At 44.2% G+C, this 14,049-nt stretch overlaps 1 protein-coding gene across 6 annotated transcripts in view; it reads left to right on the forward strand.

Moving 5' to 3' along the window:
• LOC135902182 (hemicentin-2-like) overlaps window positions 1-14,049 on the forward strand; it is a 602,016-nt gene that overhangs the window by 468,464 nt on the left and 119,503 nt on the right. For all 6 annotated transcript variants that reach the window (XM_070537724.1, XM_070537725.1, XM_070537726.1 and 3 more), the window contains 2 exons: window positions 3,154-3,489; window positions 5,606-5,722. In XM_070537724.1, coding sequence (XP_070393825.1) covers window positions 3,154-3,489; window positions 5,606-5,722 — 453 coding nt within the window. The remainder of the gene's footprint in view (window positions 1-3,153; window positions 3,490-5,605; window positions 5,723-14,049) is intronic.

The raw sequence follows: 14,049 nt of genomic DNA on the forward strand, positions 1-14,049 counted from the left end.
CTTATACGTGAATTTTGCTGCAGCATACATAATATAGTAAAAACGAAGACTTTCTTTGAATGCGTACATGCTGTGTCATCGTATGAAGCACCTAATGAACAATTAATATCCCCTTGTGCAGTAACTAAAATTATTCCAGCTACGAGCAGGAAGAAAACGCTCGCCGACGTGGGATGTCGCCACGTCCACTGAGTGCTTACATTTTACTCTCCCGAGCTTCATTAGGCATGTCTTTGTTCTAGCCCAATGGAAAATCGGAGCAGTCATAAATATTTTATGTCGCCCTGAATGAAAGACTGCCTGGCCAATTCTGGTCGCGGAATTCACAAACGTTCATTTCTGATGCTGTCTGAGGCACGCGAATTCTTCTCTACATTAAATATGCAGCTGCCAAGTGAATTGGCGTCGGTACAAAGCAGTGTCGAGTTATGCTTTATTCGCTACAGTGAGTTGAGAAGCCAACGCTTTTTTTTAGTACACGTGGTTCATATTACGCACGTGCAGTAGAACTAACACATGCATTAAAATTGAATAAAGCAAATTTTATCTGGCAACATCTTATTGTGATGTCAAAATGGAGTACTGTGACATCATAATGGAGTATTGTGATGTCATAATAGTACATTTTGACGTCAAGATGGAGCACTGTTTTGTCATAATGGAGTATTGTGATGTCATAATACGGAATTGTAATGTCATAATAGAGCATTGCTTTTAATTAATTCTTAGGTGTCACGTGACAAAACGACGACATGGTTATGAGGCACGCCGTAGTGGAGAACTCCGGCTTCATTTTGACCACCTGGGGTTCTTTACCGTGTACCTAAATCGAAGTACATGAGTGCTTTTTCTCATTTAACCCTTAACGAAACGCGGCCACCGTCGAACCCGGGAGCTCAAGCTCGCAGCGCCAGAGCCACTGGTCTACAGCAGCGGGCATCTGGCAAGATAAGGACGCTTGCTGACTGCGTTCAGCGCCGCTGTGACATCTCACAATGAATATGCGATGTACAAAGGGCTGCCTCTTAAGGCGTGAGGCTAAATTTACCTAAAACGCCGTTTGCGCTAACACGTCTTTCGTGGCGCTAGGACTGTGCGAGAGGTTGCGAAACACCGAATGAATAGAAATGAATTCCATTTTGTTTCTACTGAGTATTCGCGTAGATCCGCTGCTCCCGCGGCAAACAGCCGTTATATATATATATATATGGGAGATTTTCGAGCTGGAAATCAAATCGGCGAGGCGTGTGGACAGAGCTGCGCGAACCATTTATTTTCTAAACAAGAGCAGGCAAACTGTTTTTGTTGCTGCTGCTGCGTCGCAGCTGCGGCATATTCGCGCATCAGAGAAATTCGTTTAAACCCAATATCCACTATTCTTTGAAAAGGGCAGTAGTTCACCGGAAAACATTTTTAAAAAATATTTTTTTTGTTGCAGTCATATTCATCTCAACATTTTTTTTTATCATATATTGACAGAGTTACACAACGCAATGCTTTTTTGGGAATCGGGTGAAATTAGACCCTGGAAGGTGGCTTCAAGCTATATAACAGAGATGTCTTATTGTATTTTCGCTTACATTTTTGTTGAAATTTGAGACGGTAACCTCACTGCACGTTATAGAATTTAATTTACCAACCTCTTGCATTAGTTTCTTTAATTCAAAATCAAGGAAACAGATGTGGTCAAAATATATTGGCATGGTATGGTATGATCAACTTTATTTAATGTCCTTATGACCATTAGCTTGACGCAGGCGGCTCCCACGTCGGGACAGTAAGGTTTAACCTTACTGCCGTATCATGGGTCTTCTGGACGGCCTGTACATGATCGAAAAGAACTCCACTGTGTAGGACTTGCCGCCACCAGTCTCTCTCCTTGTCACAGTCTGTGAAAGTCACAGAACACTGCCAAAGCATGTGATCCAGAGTAATGATGCCATCATATATTGATGAAGGCTACTCCTTTTCGCATAGTAACGATACTAATAAAATATGTTGTATGAACTGATAAAACCTGTTGAAGTTTTTTGTGTCTACTCTCTTGTTTCTGTGCTTTTGGGGCGAGTAATTGTGACCACGGGTTTGCAAGCACCTTCAAAGTGACAATAAAATTAAGAGCACCGAAAATAGTAATACACACGAAGTCAAAACTAGCTTTACTTGGACAAGTTCTGATGTGATTTGTATGCTTGGATGTTCCTTCTCTAAGAAACAATATATCGCTGAAACGGGACAATCAATGAACGTTGGATTAAACGGACATCGCGTGGACACAGCTGAAAAGCTTCCCCAAAGTTGTCGCCCAGCATTTCAACCAACCAGGTCATAACACTGATGAACTTGAACTCTACATCTTACAGTCAAATTTCCGTTACAAACGTGAAAGAAAATACAGAGAATCATACCTTATCCATAAGTTCAAGACATTGCAACCAATAGGCATAAACGTTTCAAAGGGAGCTTTAGAACCTATTCGGCATGCTAAATTTCAAGCTATAGGCAACCATATTTAGTTTGGTTGCTTATTCTTTTCTTTCCCTTTTTTTCCTTCTTATTTATTTATTTCTTTATTTATTTTATTTTATTTACTCTATTTCAGTATTATATTTATATCTACTCCTTTATTCTGAATTCTAAACCCACGCCGCTAGCACACCTTAACTCGGTCCTGCACCCACCAGACTCACTCCCTCTCCCCTTTAGAAGAACCCAAGCTTTATATACTGGGCCGAGGAAAGCATATGTCACCTTGAAAATGACAAGTCCACTTGTCGATGTTAGCTCCCGCTTTCACCTTGTTGTCGTTTTGCTCATCGTCTTGAATTCCCATCTCCCGCCTTCCCCATGTTCTCGCTGGATAACGCAAGGCAGGGGTAGTTGCACATCCCAAGGAGCTGCTTTCGTCGTGCCGTGCACATAAAATATGATCATGATGATGATGGCGGTGGTGGTGATGATGATACTGATGGTGATGGCAATTAAATATATTTGGTGCAAATAGTAAAAACATCTTTAAGACGCATTTTTTTCTCGTTTGATTGTTCGTTTAGCGGCAGATAGTTTCTCACCAAGTACAGGTACGGAGAGCCATCAAGGTCACTCTTAGGCTTCCCTTAACGCGTTGGCGCCTTTCCTCTCTTCCGAACGCAGAGTACCCCGAGAGGAGCGCGCTAGTGGGCGGCTCGGCGTCACTACCCTGCAACATCACGCCTCCGACGCTGGACGATGCCGTGGCGCTGGTGCTGTGGTACCGCGGCGACTCCGGCACGCCCATCTTCAGCCTGGACGCACGCAATTCCCCGCCGGATGCCGAGCGCACGTTCGTGGACGACTCGCTCGGCTCGCGCGCTTTCTTCAACCGGTCGGGCGCCATGGCCACGCTGCAGCTGCAGCCCGTCAGGGACGTCGACGACGGCGAGTACCGCTGCCGCGTCGACTACAAGCGCTCGCGCACCCAGAACAGGATCGTGCGCCTCAACGTTGTCGGTGAGTGCCATGTGTGGCCGCGCTGCGATGCAGCAGTCGCGACGGCCGTATACAGGGGTACGAAGAATGCGCAGAAACCATGGAAGGTGAAGGTCAACGTAAGCGAACAGTGACGCGCTTCTAGAAAGCTATTGCCCTTACGAAGGAACGAAGAGTTTAATGACGTAAGGTTGTTGCAGTCAGGATGGTTAGGTTGCGTTTGCCGGTTTATTGCCTAATTCTGTAGAGAACAGAGCCATGCATCGACCAGCACACCCGCAGTGGTAGCGCATAAGTGGCTATACTAGTAAGCCGATTCGTCACTGCTGTAAGATTCGCTCCAGCTAAGCCGATTCGTCACTGTTGCAAATAAAATTTCCTCCAGCTAAGTTCAGGTGCCTCCAGTGGCATGAGCGCCGACGTGGAAGGCGACCGCCATCCTCCGCTACCGCCACCGGAGCCCTTTCTCGCAGCGGCCGCAGGGGGAGAGGGCGGTGAGAGAAGCGGTGTCCTTCCCGAGCTCTCCACCACATCATCTAAACCTTCAGATGCACTAAAGCTCTCGCGCGACGGCACGTGCTTCTCAAAGAAATATCACAGTCACCGTTCGCGAAAAACGTGTCTCGCAACCCTCGACTGCGAGAGAGCACGCGACCTTTGCATCGGCGATGAAAGCCTGACTCCTACAAACACAGGCGAAACAGCCAACAAAGGCTATGCGCTCTGAAACCACGAGCGCAAAGTGAAGCTTTGCCCGATTCCGCACTTCGACTAACGGAGTGCGGCATCGCTCCCAATTTTTCCAGTCAAGTTTGTTCTCTCTCATACAGCACGTCGTCTCGCGCTGACGAGTATAGCGTGAATCGCCGATCGCTATCATAAAACTCTTTGAGACAAACGTACTGTCGCGCGAGAGATTGCGGTCTACCGAAGGTTTAGATGCTGTGGTAGGGCGCTCGGATAGGAAAGCCCTCCTCTTCTCCAGACGTCCTGTCCACCTGCATCGGCTGAGAGGGGAGCTTCAATGGCGGCAGAGGATGGCAGGTTCGCGCCGCAGGAGACTACACACCTATGACGAATGGGCTTATATTTAGTCACCTCTACTTCCGCTGCGGATGCACTCGTTAAGGGTTCTGTTCTCAGCGAAATTAAGCAATGAAACAAATATTGCTACAAATGTAGACCTTAAAGTTCATCATTTATTTATTACAGGTAATAGCTTTCTAAAAACATTCGGCCCTTCGCTTAAATTTATCATCACCGTCGATGTTTACTGCGCAATCCTTTTTGCGTGCTAAAGCATTTCATTTATTGATTCGAAAGCATAAAATGGCCCGTTGAGCGGAAACGTGGGCGCTGTCGGTAGCAACGAAACTTCCAATTGCTGGTGACGCCATGTCACGACCACTTGCTTGCTGGATCGGCCATTGACGAAGCCTATCGAGCGAAAGGAATTACATGCTGCTGCGGTATTGCGTGAGGGGAGCTCATAACCTGCTCATAACCTTCAGCGGCGTTCAATTGGACATTAATACTTTCGCATTCATAGCTCATAAGAAGTGCTTATGTATCTTCGGATATTTTTTTCTTAATGTGCCCACTGATCTATCTTTTTGGCAGTGTGTCAGCTGTATGTTTATATGTGTATCAGTGGATCACTGCGCACTACATTTAACCACGGGGGCTGGCTGGCCCAATCAAGCTGCCATAATGCAGTTTTGTCCACATTATCTTTGCCACTAATAAACAATATTGGTATGTAGCGATGTGGTTGAGACTTCAGCCATTTATGATTGGTTCAAGCACGTTAGCACTTAAACACTTGTCCTTGTTTTCTTTTTTCTTCTTTATGCAATATAATTTCTATGTGTCCACGTCTTAATCAAATACTGCGATTTGAGAGAAAGGTCTTGTGCCTCCTTTTGTACATAGCGTAACCCTAAAAATTTAATTTATGTTACCTCAATTCCAAGGAAACTAAACTGAATATGTGTATTGTGGCACCAGTTACAACTACATCCACTTGTGGCCAACACTCCACGACCTTGAGGAACTGATATAATTCTGGGAACTGAGGAAATGTTAGAACTGAACAAATCTTAGAAAATGATCTAAACATATTCTTGCTTTCTTGCAGTGCCTCCGACGGAAGTTCTGATAACGAATAGGACGGGAGAGCCGTTGCGGAACCGTCCAATTATTGGGCCGTTCAATGAAGGCTCCTCCCTGACGCTTGTCTGCAAGGCGCTCGGAGGTGAGTTATGCCTGCGTCGTGGTTAATGTCAGAAAATACTAGAAAAGCTTGACGCTGCCGCACACTCGCAAAACGTAGTCGAAAATAAGGAACGCCGTAAACACAGAAAAGCAATTTCATAATCAAACTTTTAATGGCTGCATGCACTTGAACGGCACATGAATCTGAGTCCCGTAGGGAAATCTGTGGCCCTCATAATCCACCCCGCTTATTCCATTGTCGAGGTCTACGTCTTGGATTTGCTCCTTACTCATGTATTTAATCAGTGAGAGAGCTAAGAATCTCACCAAGAATTATTGACTTCCCCTAGGTGATGCAGAGAGGAAAACAACGTATGAAAATTTGCTCACGCTTGCGTACGTGGCCTTTCACAATCACCGCTGAGTGTTCAAGCACAGTAATTTATAAAATCATCATATGTGAATAATTTCAAGAAAACAATAAAGTCCTACCAAATAAACAAATATGCCTAAGCACAAGTCTGATTACAACGCATCCAAAAGGTGACAGTGGGAGCCCAAAGTTTTCGGAAAGGACAGTGTTTCTCTTATTCCATATAGTAACTTTCACTTACCCCATCCTGTATTTCACAACACTGAAAGTATTGCGAGTAACTTTATTCCGACACTGAGACAGAAGATGGATTCCAGATTGGAAGTTTTTGGAGGATTCTAGCACCAGAAATTGTAGAACACAGACACATACAGGAACGAACAGACGTGGACGTAGCTGCTCAGTAGCTATGTTCACGTCTGTTCGTTCCTTTATGTGTCTGTGTCCTACAATTTCTGCTGCTAGGATCCTCAAAGAATGAACCAACTCGCTCAGTTAAGCACCCTATTGGATAAGTTTTCTTTAGGCGCAAACAAGAGAAAAACAATGGCAAGCTAGAACCAATCGGAGGTAAAAGTGCGACGTGACTCCAATGCCCTTGGGCACGTGCTCTACAAATACAAACGACACTTTCGAGTAAAAGCGGGAAAAGCCAGCGACCGGCTTTCTGTCTCATTAAGGCGGCCCTATACATCCCACCTCACCTCCAGACATCCAGGCAACTCGTCGACTCACTTTCCCGAAGGCTTAGGCGCATAGGACTCTCGAGTTCGTTGGCACAGAGCGTCCAATGGGATCGGAGCTTAGACTTAGATGGCAAAGCTGTGGGCCAAGAAGCGCATGTCAAGGTCGCAGTCCACTTCACCGTCACTAGGTTGGTCCTCTCGCGCTTTTGTTTATATATATATATATATATCGCTTTCTCTCAAACAGAGTTGGTTATTAGCTATGTAGCTATGAGATATAAGCGCAGACAACTAAAGTAATGCTTAACAGTCTCGGTAGAGAACAGCAATTTACAATAGGCAGCGAGGCACTAGAAGTCGTAAGGGAATACATCTACTTAGGGCAGGTAGTGACGGCGCATCCGGATCATGAGAAGGAAATAATCAGAAGAATAAGAATGGGCTGGGGTGCATTTGGCAGGCATTCTCAGATCATGAACAGCAGGTTGCCATTATCCCTCAAGAGAAAAGTATATAATAGCTGTGTCTTACCAGTACTCACCTACGGGGCAGAAACCTGGAGGCTTACGAAAAGGGTTCTACTCAAATTGAGGACGACGCAACGAGCTATGGAAAGAAGAATGATAGGTGTAACGTTAAGGGATAAGAAAAGAGCAGATTGGGTGAGGGAACAAACGCGAGTTAATGACATCTTAGTTGAAATCAAGAAAAAGAAATGGGCATGGGCAGGACATGTAATGAGGAGGGAAGATAACCGATGGTCATTAAGGGTTACTGACTGGATCCCAAGGGAAGGGAAGCGTAGCAGGGGGTGGCAGAAAGTTAGGTGGGCGGATGAGATTAAGAAGTTTGCAGGCACGGCATGGCGACAATTAGTACATGACCGGGGTTGTTGGAGAAGTATGGGAGAGGCCTTTGCCCTGCAGTGGGCGTAACCAGGATGATGATGATGATGATGATAAGCGCAATCTGAATTCAAAGTTGAATGATTAAGTGCGAAGCTTTTGAGTCGTCATTTATTCATGGCACATAAGATAGTAAAGCAACGCTGGGTGTATAATAGGCGCCGTAGTGAAGTTCGCCCTATAAATTTTGACCGTGTGTAAGAAGAGCGCTTAACTACAAATATATACGTGCGTACAAGTAACAATACGGGATCTGATATTAAAGCGATCGCTTTCTTTGATTTTCTCCGCCCACATCCCATGAAGTTTGTATGTTTAATAATAATAATAATAATAATTATTATTATTATTATTATTATTATTATTATTATTATTATTATTATTATTATTATTATTATTATTATTATTATTATTATTATTATTATTATTATTATTATTATTATTATTATTATTTCTAATCATCACCCTGATGAAGGATGCTGTAAGTAAAAGCTGCTCTCCGTAGAGGCAGCTGGACAAAGCCCCACAACTACCTTTGTACAAAACAGTCAGCAGCGGCATACAGCAACAAAAAAGGTATAAAGTTTGAAAGAAAAGAATACGGATGATATTTTAGTTTCGTAAACAGGCAAAGCACAGGAACAAGTATAAAGGTGACCAGAGAAGTAGTGCAATTTAAAAACCTAGCATACGCAGTTTCCGCAATACGATCGGTGTACACTGGAGAAAATCTATACCAGCTCTCACATATTCATTAAGTAGTGTGGGCATTATGCAGGACAACTTATTTTTGGGACACTTTGTTTCCAGGGCTATCATTTTCCAAATTTCTTTGTATCGTGTATTAAGCGATGTAATGATTTGCTGTAGATGTGAAAGGTAGAAAATGTCGATTTTCTTTGACTTCGCGCCTAATAGCTACAGTTAACTTTTAGGTGTAAAGGTTGTAGACAGGTAAAATTCCAGCCTGCTGAAACTATTCACTCGTGTGGACATCGTATGGTAAGTTAAAAAGTATTGGGGCATATTTCTTTCTTATCAGGTACAGTTTTTGCAAGTTTGTAAAAGTTGTGGAGCCCCATGGAGGTGAGGAATGAATGAAGGGATTTGTAAAGTGAGAGCTTTACTTTAAATGACAGCACTGCTTTACAGCTATATGCAATGTCCACAACGCGTGATAACTGGTTTAACACACTATCGATAGGTTCGCTCCAAAGCATATTGCTTGAAAACGCAACCTCCAGGATTTTGTACACAATATTACTGAAAATATTTTATTTGTGTTTGTGCTTAATTTAATAAAACATGAGCAGTTTTAAGTTCCGCACGAATCTGGTTCATTCTTTCCTGGAGGGATACACTGTCTTTACCGGAAACAAATATGCTAACATCATGAACATATAGAACGTGTGTAGAGTCGGGATAGATTGAAATTAGGTCACTTATGTAGGCCATAAAAAGAAGAGTCCCAAGGATGCTTCCCTGCGGTACGCCCTTAGAAATAGTCTTCAGCTCCGAGCAGTACCTGTCGATCTGAACCACCTGTTTGTGATGTTTTACAGAATTTTTATTAGGTCTAGTGGATGACCCTGAATTTTATAACATTGTAATTTCTGAAACAACATAGAATGGTGAATATTATCGAAAGCTTTGCTAAAGTCTACATACATACCTAGCCCGACATGCTTGTTTTCAAACTCGGATGTAATAAACTCTTTTTGCTCCATTAATGCCATTTCTGTAAATTTCTGGCCAACTTCCGACACAAGGTGACACTTTGTATGTGGCCGATATATACATATGTGCGACGGTCAGTTTCAAATCCGGGTCCCCTAGCACAAAGGCCTGATGTTCACACCATGAGACCGCGAACTGATTTCTTCATTACCGGTTGATTGCTGAACAACAACGTTTTTTAGAGCAAACGCTAATTAAAGAAACAAAATGGACAAATGTAATGTTTGAAAAACGTGAGCTTTCGCTGTTGCTCGGCTGGCTCACCAAAGTTACATATACGCAATTCAGAAGGATTTGCAGACATCTTCTCCGCTAGTAGTTTTTACTCACACTAGCTAAATGCACGCAGAAGTGCGAGGTTGACTGGCATTGAAATAGAAGGACCCATGCCACTAGGTTCTTTCATTGCGCACAAACCTATAGTTGGCCGTTGCTGCCACCAAAGTTATTCGATGTTGGTCCAAGATCAACAAGTGTATAGCAGCGGGCCAATTATTATTTTTTTTATTCAGGCTACTCTAATTTTGTACTATTCTTCAAAAGATTGCAACAAAAGGCTCAATTTTGCTTAGGAAACAGCTAATCTGACATCTGCAGCAAATCATTCAACAACGAGAAAAATTGTAAAAAAATTATCGAGAGCTGCTACCGGTATAACGTCAAATTACGTAATGGAATGCCCTGTCAAGTTAGAAAGCCATGGCTGTGCCTCCAGAAGGCCTGTGTAATATTGCTTCAACACACTTTTCAAAGGATCCCAGGTTATTTATTGCAAATAAAGCCGTTCTTACAGAGGCGGGGAGAGGAATATTCATCAAATATGTGTCAGTGACAGCTTTTTTGTTACCTCATCTCAATAACGAGCACCGAATGACCACACAATGCTGTATCAATCTCGGGATCTCGTAACGTTAATATTAAAGGCACCTGTGAGCGCCACAGATATGATTGATCACCCGATGCATTACCGAGCACGTTGTCATTTCGCCGAACACGATCGCGGTGGCTTTGTTTAGAACAGCTGCGATGTCTGAACATTCGCTGATAAGCTTCCTACATTGACATGCGTCGCGCCTTTTGCTCTGCCGCTTCCGGCCGTTGGGACCGGATAATTTAATACAAGTTATGTTCTTTGCTTATGTAGGAAGAGTTCATGCGTTACAACAACGCGGGCTGGGCTCATATGCAGATTAATTTCCTTGAGGTCGAACCGAGTCCCGCACCATCAAGGGATTTTTGAATTCATGAATCGTTAACGTGGTGTTGTTGTGCATGCAGGTTCCGCAAACTCGACAAGCTATCTGACACATTTAATTATACTTAAATTCCCACGTGATGATTAGGCACTCTGAAAGGCCTTGAGGTGCTCGAAAAATTAAGGCATCACGGATAAGTGCGAGTCTTACCTAATGAGCTCATGATCTATTTACTCGTCGTACTGGACAATCCGGTGATCTTGCTCCACAAAGTAAATGTTCTTTGGTGTTTACCCCTTCTTTCTACTAACTGGAACGTACAGTTTTTGTATACAATCTAAATTATGCGTGTTATTGTTGCTGCGCCGCTGTAAATTCAGCGAGTAAGAACTGTGTCGATGTAGAATGGCTTATATGTGCATACATTCAGAGCATATTGCTGTCCTAGTCTATTGCACTATACTCGAGTTGCAAGTTAACAAGTGTGAGCTCATGTAGCTGTGACGTTGTGTAACGCATTTATCGTAAATACTGGGTATCCAAACTGAACATGAATTGTACATGCGGGTGCGGTGCTCGTGAAATCTGTGAGTTATAAGCCTAGTGGAGCCATACTTACATTACAAGCAAGTTTTACTTCTAGTAATTATTTATTATTTACAGCGAGCGTGAGTTTATTACCTTCATTGTAAACGTAAGGAAACGAGGGTTGCCGCCATCAAGCAACATGCTGTCACCATCAGATGTCTTTAATATACAGGTTGCCCACATATCTTTAGCGAAAGATTTAAAAAATGAAACACACCCCGAACGCGAGTTGAACCGAATGCATAATGTTGGCACTGGCCTAGAGGTACTCAGGCTATATTTTATTTTCCCCTTAACTAATGGATTAGTTAGGTTTAATAATTCAACTTTTTAAGTATTGGCTACAGATCCCAAGTGCGATACGCAAAGCTGTAGAGCACCTCGGGAGACCTCTGAATAAATTTTTTCGAACACGATATACCTCACGTGGTCCTTTTTTCCACGTTCCGAAGAAAGCTCGCAAAATATGACAAAAAAATTATGCATAATTTCCACCCGCGTTCTGTGGGAATCGATGTAAGCAAAGCTTTTCGTGCTGGATGCTTTGATTGTCGATAATCAGCGGTTATGTTGGCGGCTAAAGCTTAATTTGTTCAACGTGTAGACTAACACGGGAGTGGTGAGTTAATGTTAAACGTTACCTTGCTTGCACCACTGCTGTTTCTCTTGCTAGTACCCAGAAAACATAGGGAGAGGTGGTTGTTTGAGGCGTAGTTGAGCACCATATTTCATAACCTCTGAGAGGGTTGAGCATAGTGATTGCCTCACATGGCACATCGCATTGTGGCAGAAGTTGTAAACTTGAATGGGATTATGGGGCTGTACGTGCCAAAACCACACTCGGATTATGAGGGACGCCGTAGTGGCAGTCTCTGGATTAATTTTGACACCATGATCTTCTTTAACATGTCCCAAAATCTAAGTGCATGTGCGTTTTCTATTTCGACCCCGCCGAAATGCGGCTGCCGCGACTGGGATCAAATTCACGACCTCTAGCACTTCCATAGTCACAAAGCTAACGCGGCGGGCACAGATGTGTTGATTGTAGGGTCGACCGCTTCCGTAGTGTGTCCTGGACCCTGTGGTGCGCTCTAATCAATGCGGTTCTACTTCTGCACGCCTTGCGTAAGTTGCTCGCTTGACAAATTTGCATGGCGTTTATTTTTCAGAAATAGCAGCAACGTACTGTACCGTACATTTAACTTAAGCTTATCCTGTTTCCCGCCAAGCGCTGTCGTATAATAGTGGGGTTTCCTTACCTTCTCACGTCACCTCCCCCTCTCTCTTATATGGGAACTGCCTCTTCCCCACCCTCTCCTTCTTCTCCTCTCTACAGTTCTATCTGCGGCCTCGCGCGTTAGTAGAAAGGGAAGCGCTGCAGTTTCTGCCATGCTTCTGAGGGGGTTCACAGATAACTACAGCTGTCAAGCGCCTAATGGGTAGATGGTCAGGGAGCTCCAGAGGGCATTGTACACATTCGACGCGGTCAGGGGTACAATCAAGACTCGATGAGAGCCGAAGGTCAGTGGGACACCTCGCATTGGGCGCTCACGGGAACACTATACAGATGAAGCTGTGCAGGGTGATATGGGCTGGACTAGTTTGAAGAACGACTGAGGAATATGGAAGAAAGTAAATGGGCTGTGAGAGCGTTGAAGCATCTGTGCAGGAAAAACATTGATTCACAATGGAGGAAAAGAACTACGAAGCTTACCCACAATGTATTCGGCCTCTTACTAGGGCAACACAGCAACAAAGAACGTCAAGCGGAAAGTCAGAGAGGCTGAGATAATCTCATGGGTGGCGGCAATGGAAAAGAAATCTGCTATGAGTAACTACTTAAGAGGTAAAAACGAAATCAGGAAAGAAACAATTTATGATAACTCAAAGCGAAGCTCATTCTTTTCGAAGCGAGATCGGGTTGCCTTAGAACACGCACCTATAAAGCGAGATATAAGAATGAAGAAGAAGCATCTGCTTGCTGCGGTAAAGCTAGGAAAACTATGGAGCATGTTTTATCAGAATGTTAAGACGTCTGCCCATCGGTCAGTTTAAGCACCACTGGCCTCCTTGAAGCCCTTGGGTTCAGCGAGAGCAGTGGAAAAGTAAAAATGTCCGCAATAGGTATAAGTAAGAGGGGACTGGAGGATTAGTGGAAGAAAAGTAGGGAAACGACGAAGAACGGAGACGTACAAAAGCAAAGTTCGCAATAGGGGATCAGAAAATTTGGCTGTGGAAGTTCATAGTGTTTTTTTTTATTTCTTGTTTAATCTAGGTGAGATAGTCATTATAATAGCAAGGGCTTGGTGGCACAACCCACCGCCCCGTTCCAAAGGGGACGCTCCTAACATCCAACCAGCCATCCTTCCGGTGGAGTGAAAACGAGTTTCTTTCGTCGCCTTTCCTCTTACTCGCGCTTGTCATCTATATACACGCTCTGAACCCTTCCCCCTTCCTACCCGCGACGCGGTGTGTGCGACAGCAGCAGTCACAGCAGGCCACAGGAGCAGCAGCAGCAGTGGGAAAGCCGAAGGAAGAGGCAAACAAAGCTTTGCTTTAATACCACGTGAGGGGGCACTTGCGCCCTGTTGTTCTGCTGCTCTCAATCGTCCGATGGATGAACAAGGTCGGCTTCAGCGAGATTGGCACGCGAAAGGGCGTTATGCCTGGCTTAGGTATCTGGGCGTGCGGCTCTTATCGCATGACGGTGCAAATGCCCTGTCGCGGGCCAGTCTCACTGCAGCCGACCTTGTTCATCCATTGCACGCTTGAGAGGAGCACAATAACAGTGCTCAAGCGCCCCGTCATGTGGCATTTTTTCAGATTTCGCGGGCTTTCTTAAGCACGCAGAAAAAAAAAGGATCACGTGAGATATATCGTGT

The sequence above is a fragment of the Dermacentor albipictus genome, chromosome 4 (assembly GCF_038994185.2).
Source record: "Dermacentor albipictus isolate Rhodes 1998 colony chromosome 4, USDA_Dalb.pri_finalv2, whole genome shotgun sequence".
Taxonomy (NCBI): domain Eukaryota; kingdom Metazoa; phylum Arthropoda; class Arachnida; order Ixodida; family Ixodidae; genus Dermacentor; species Dermacentor albipictus.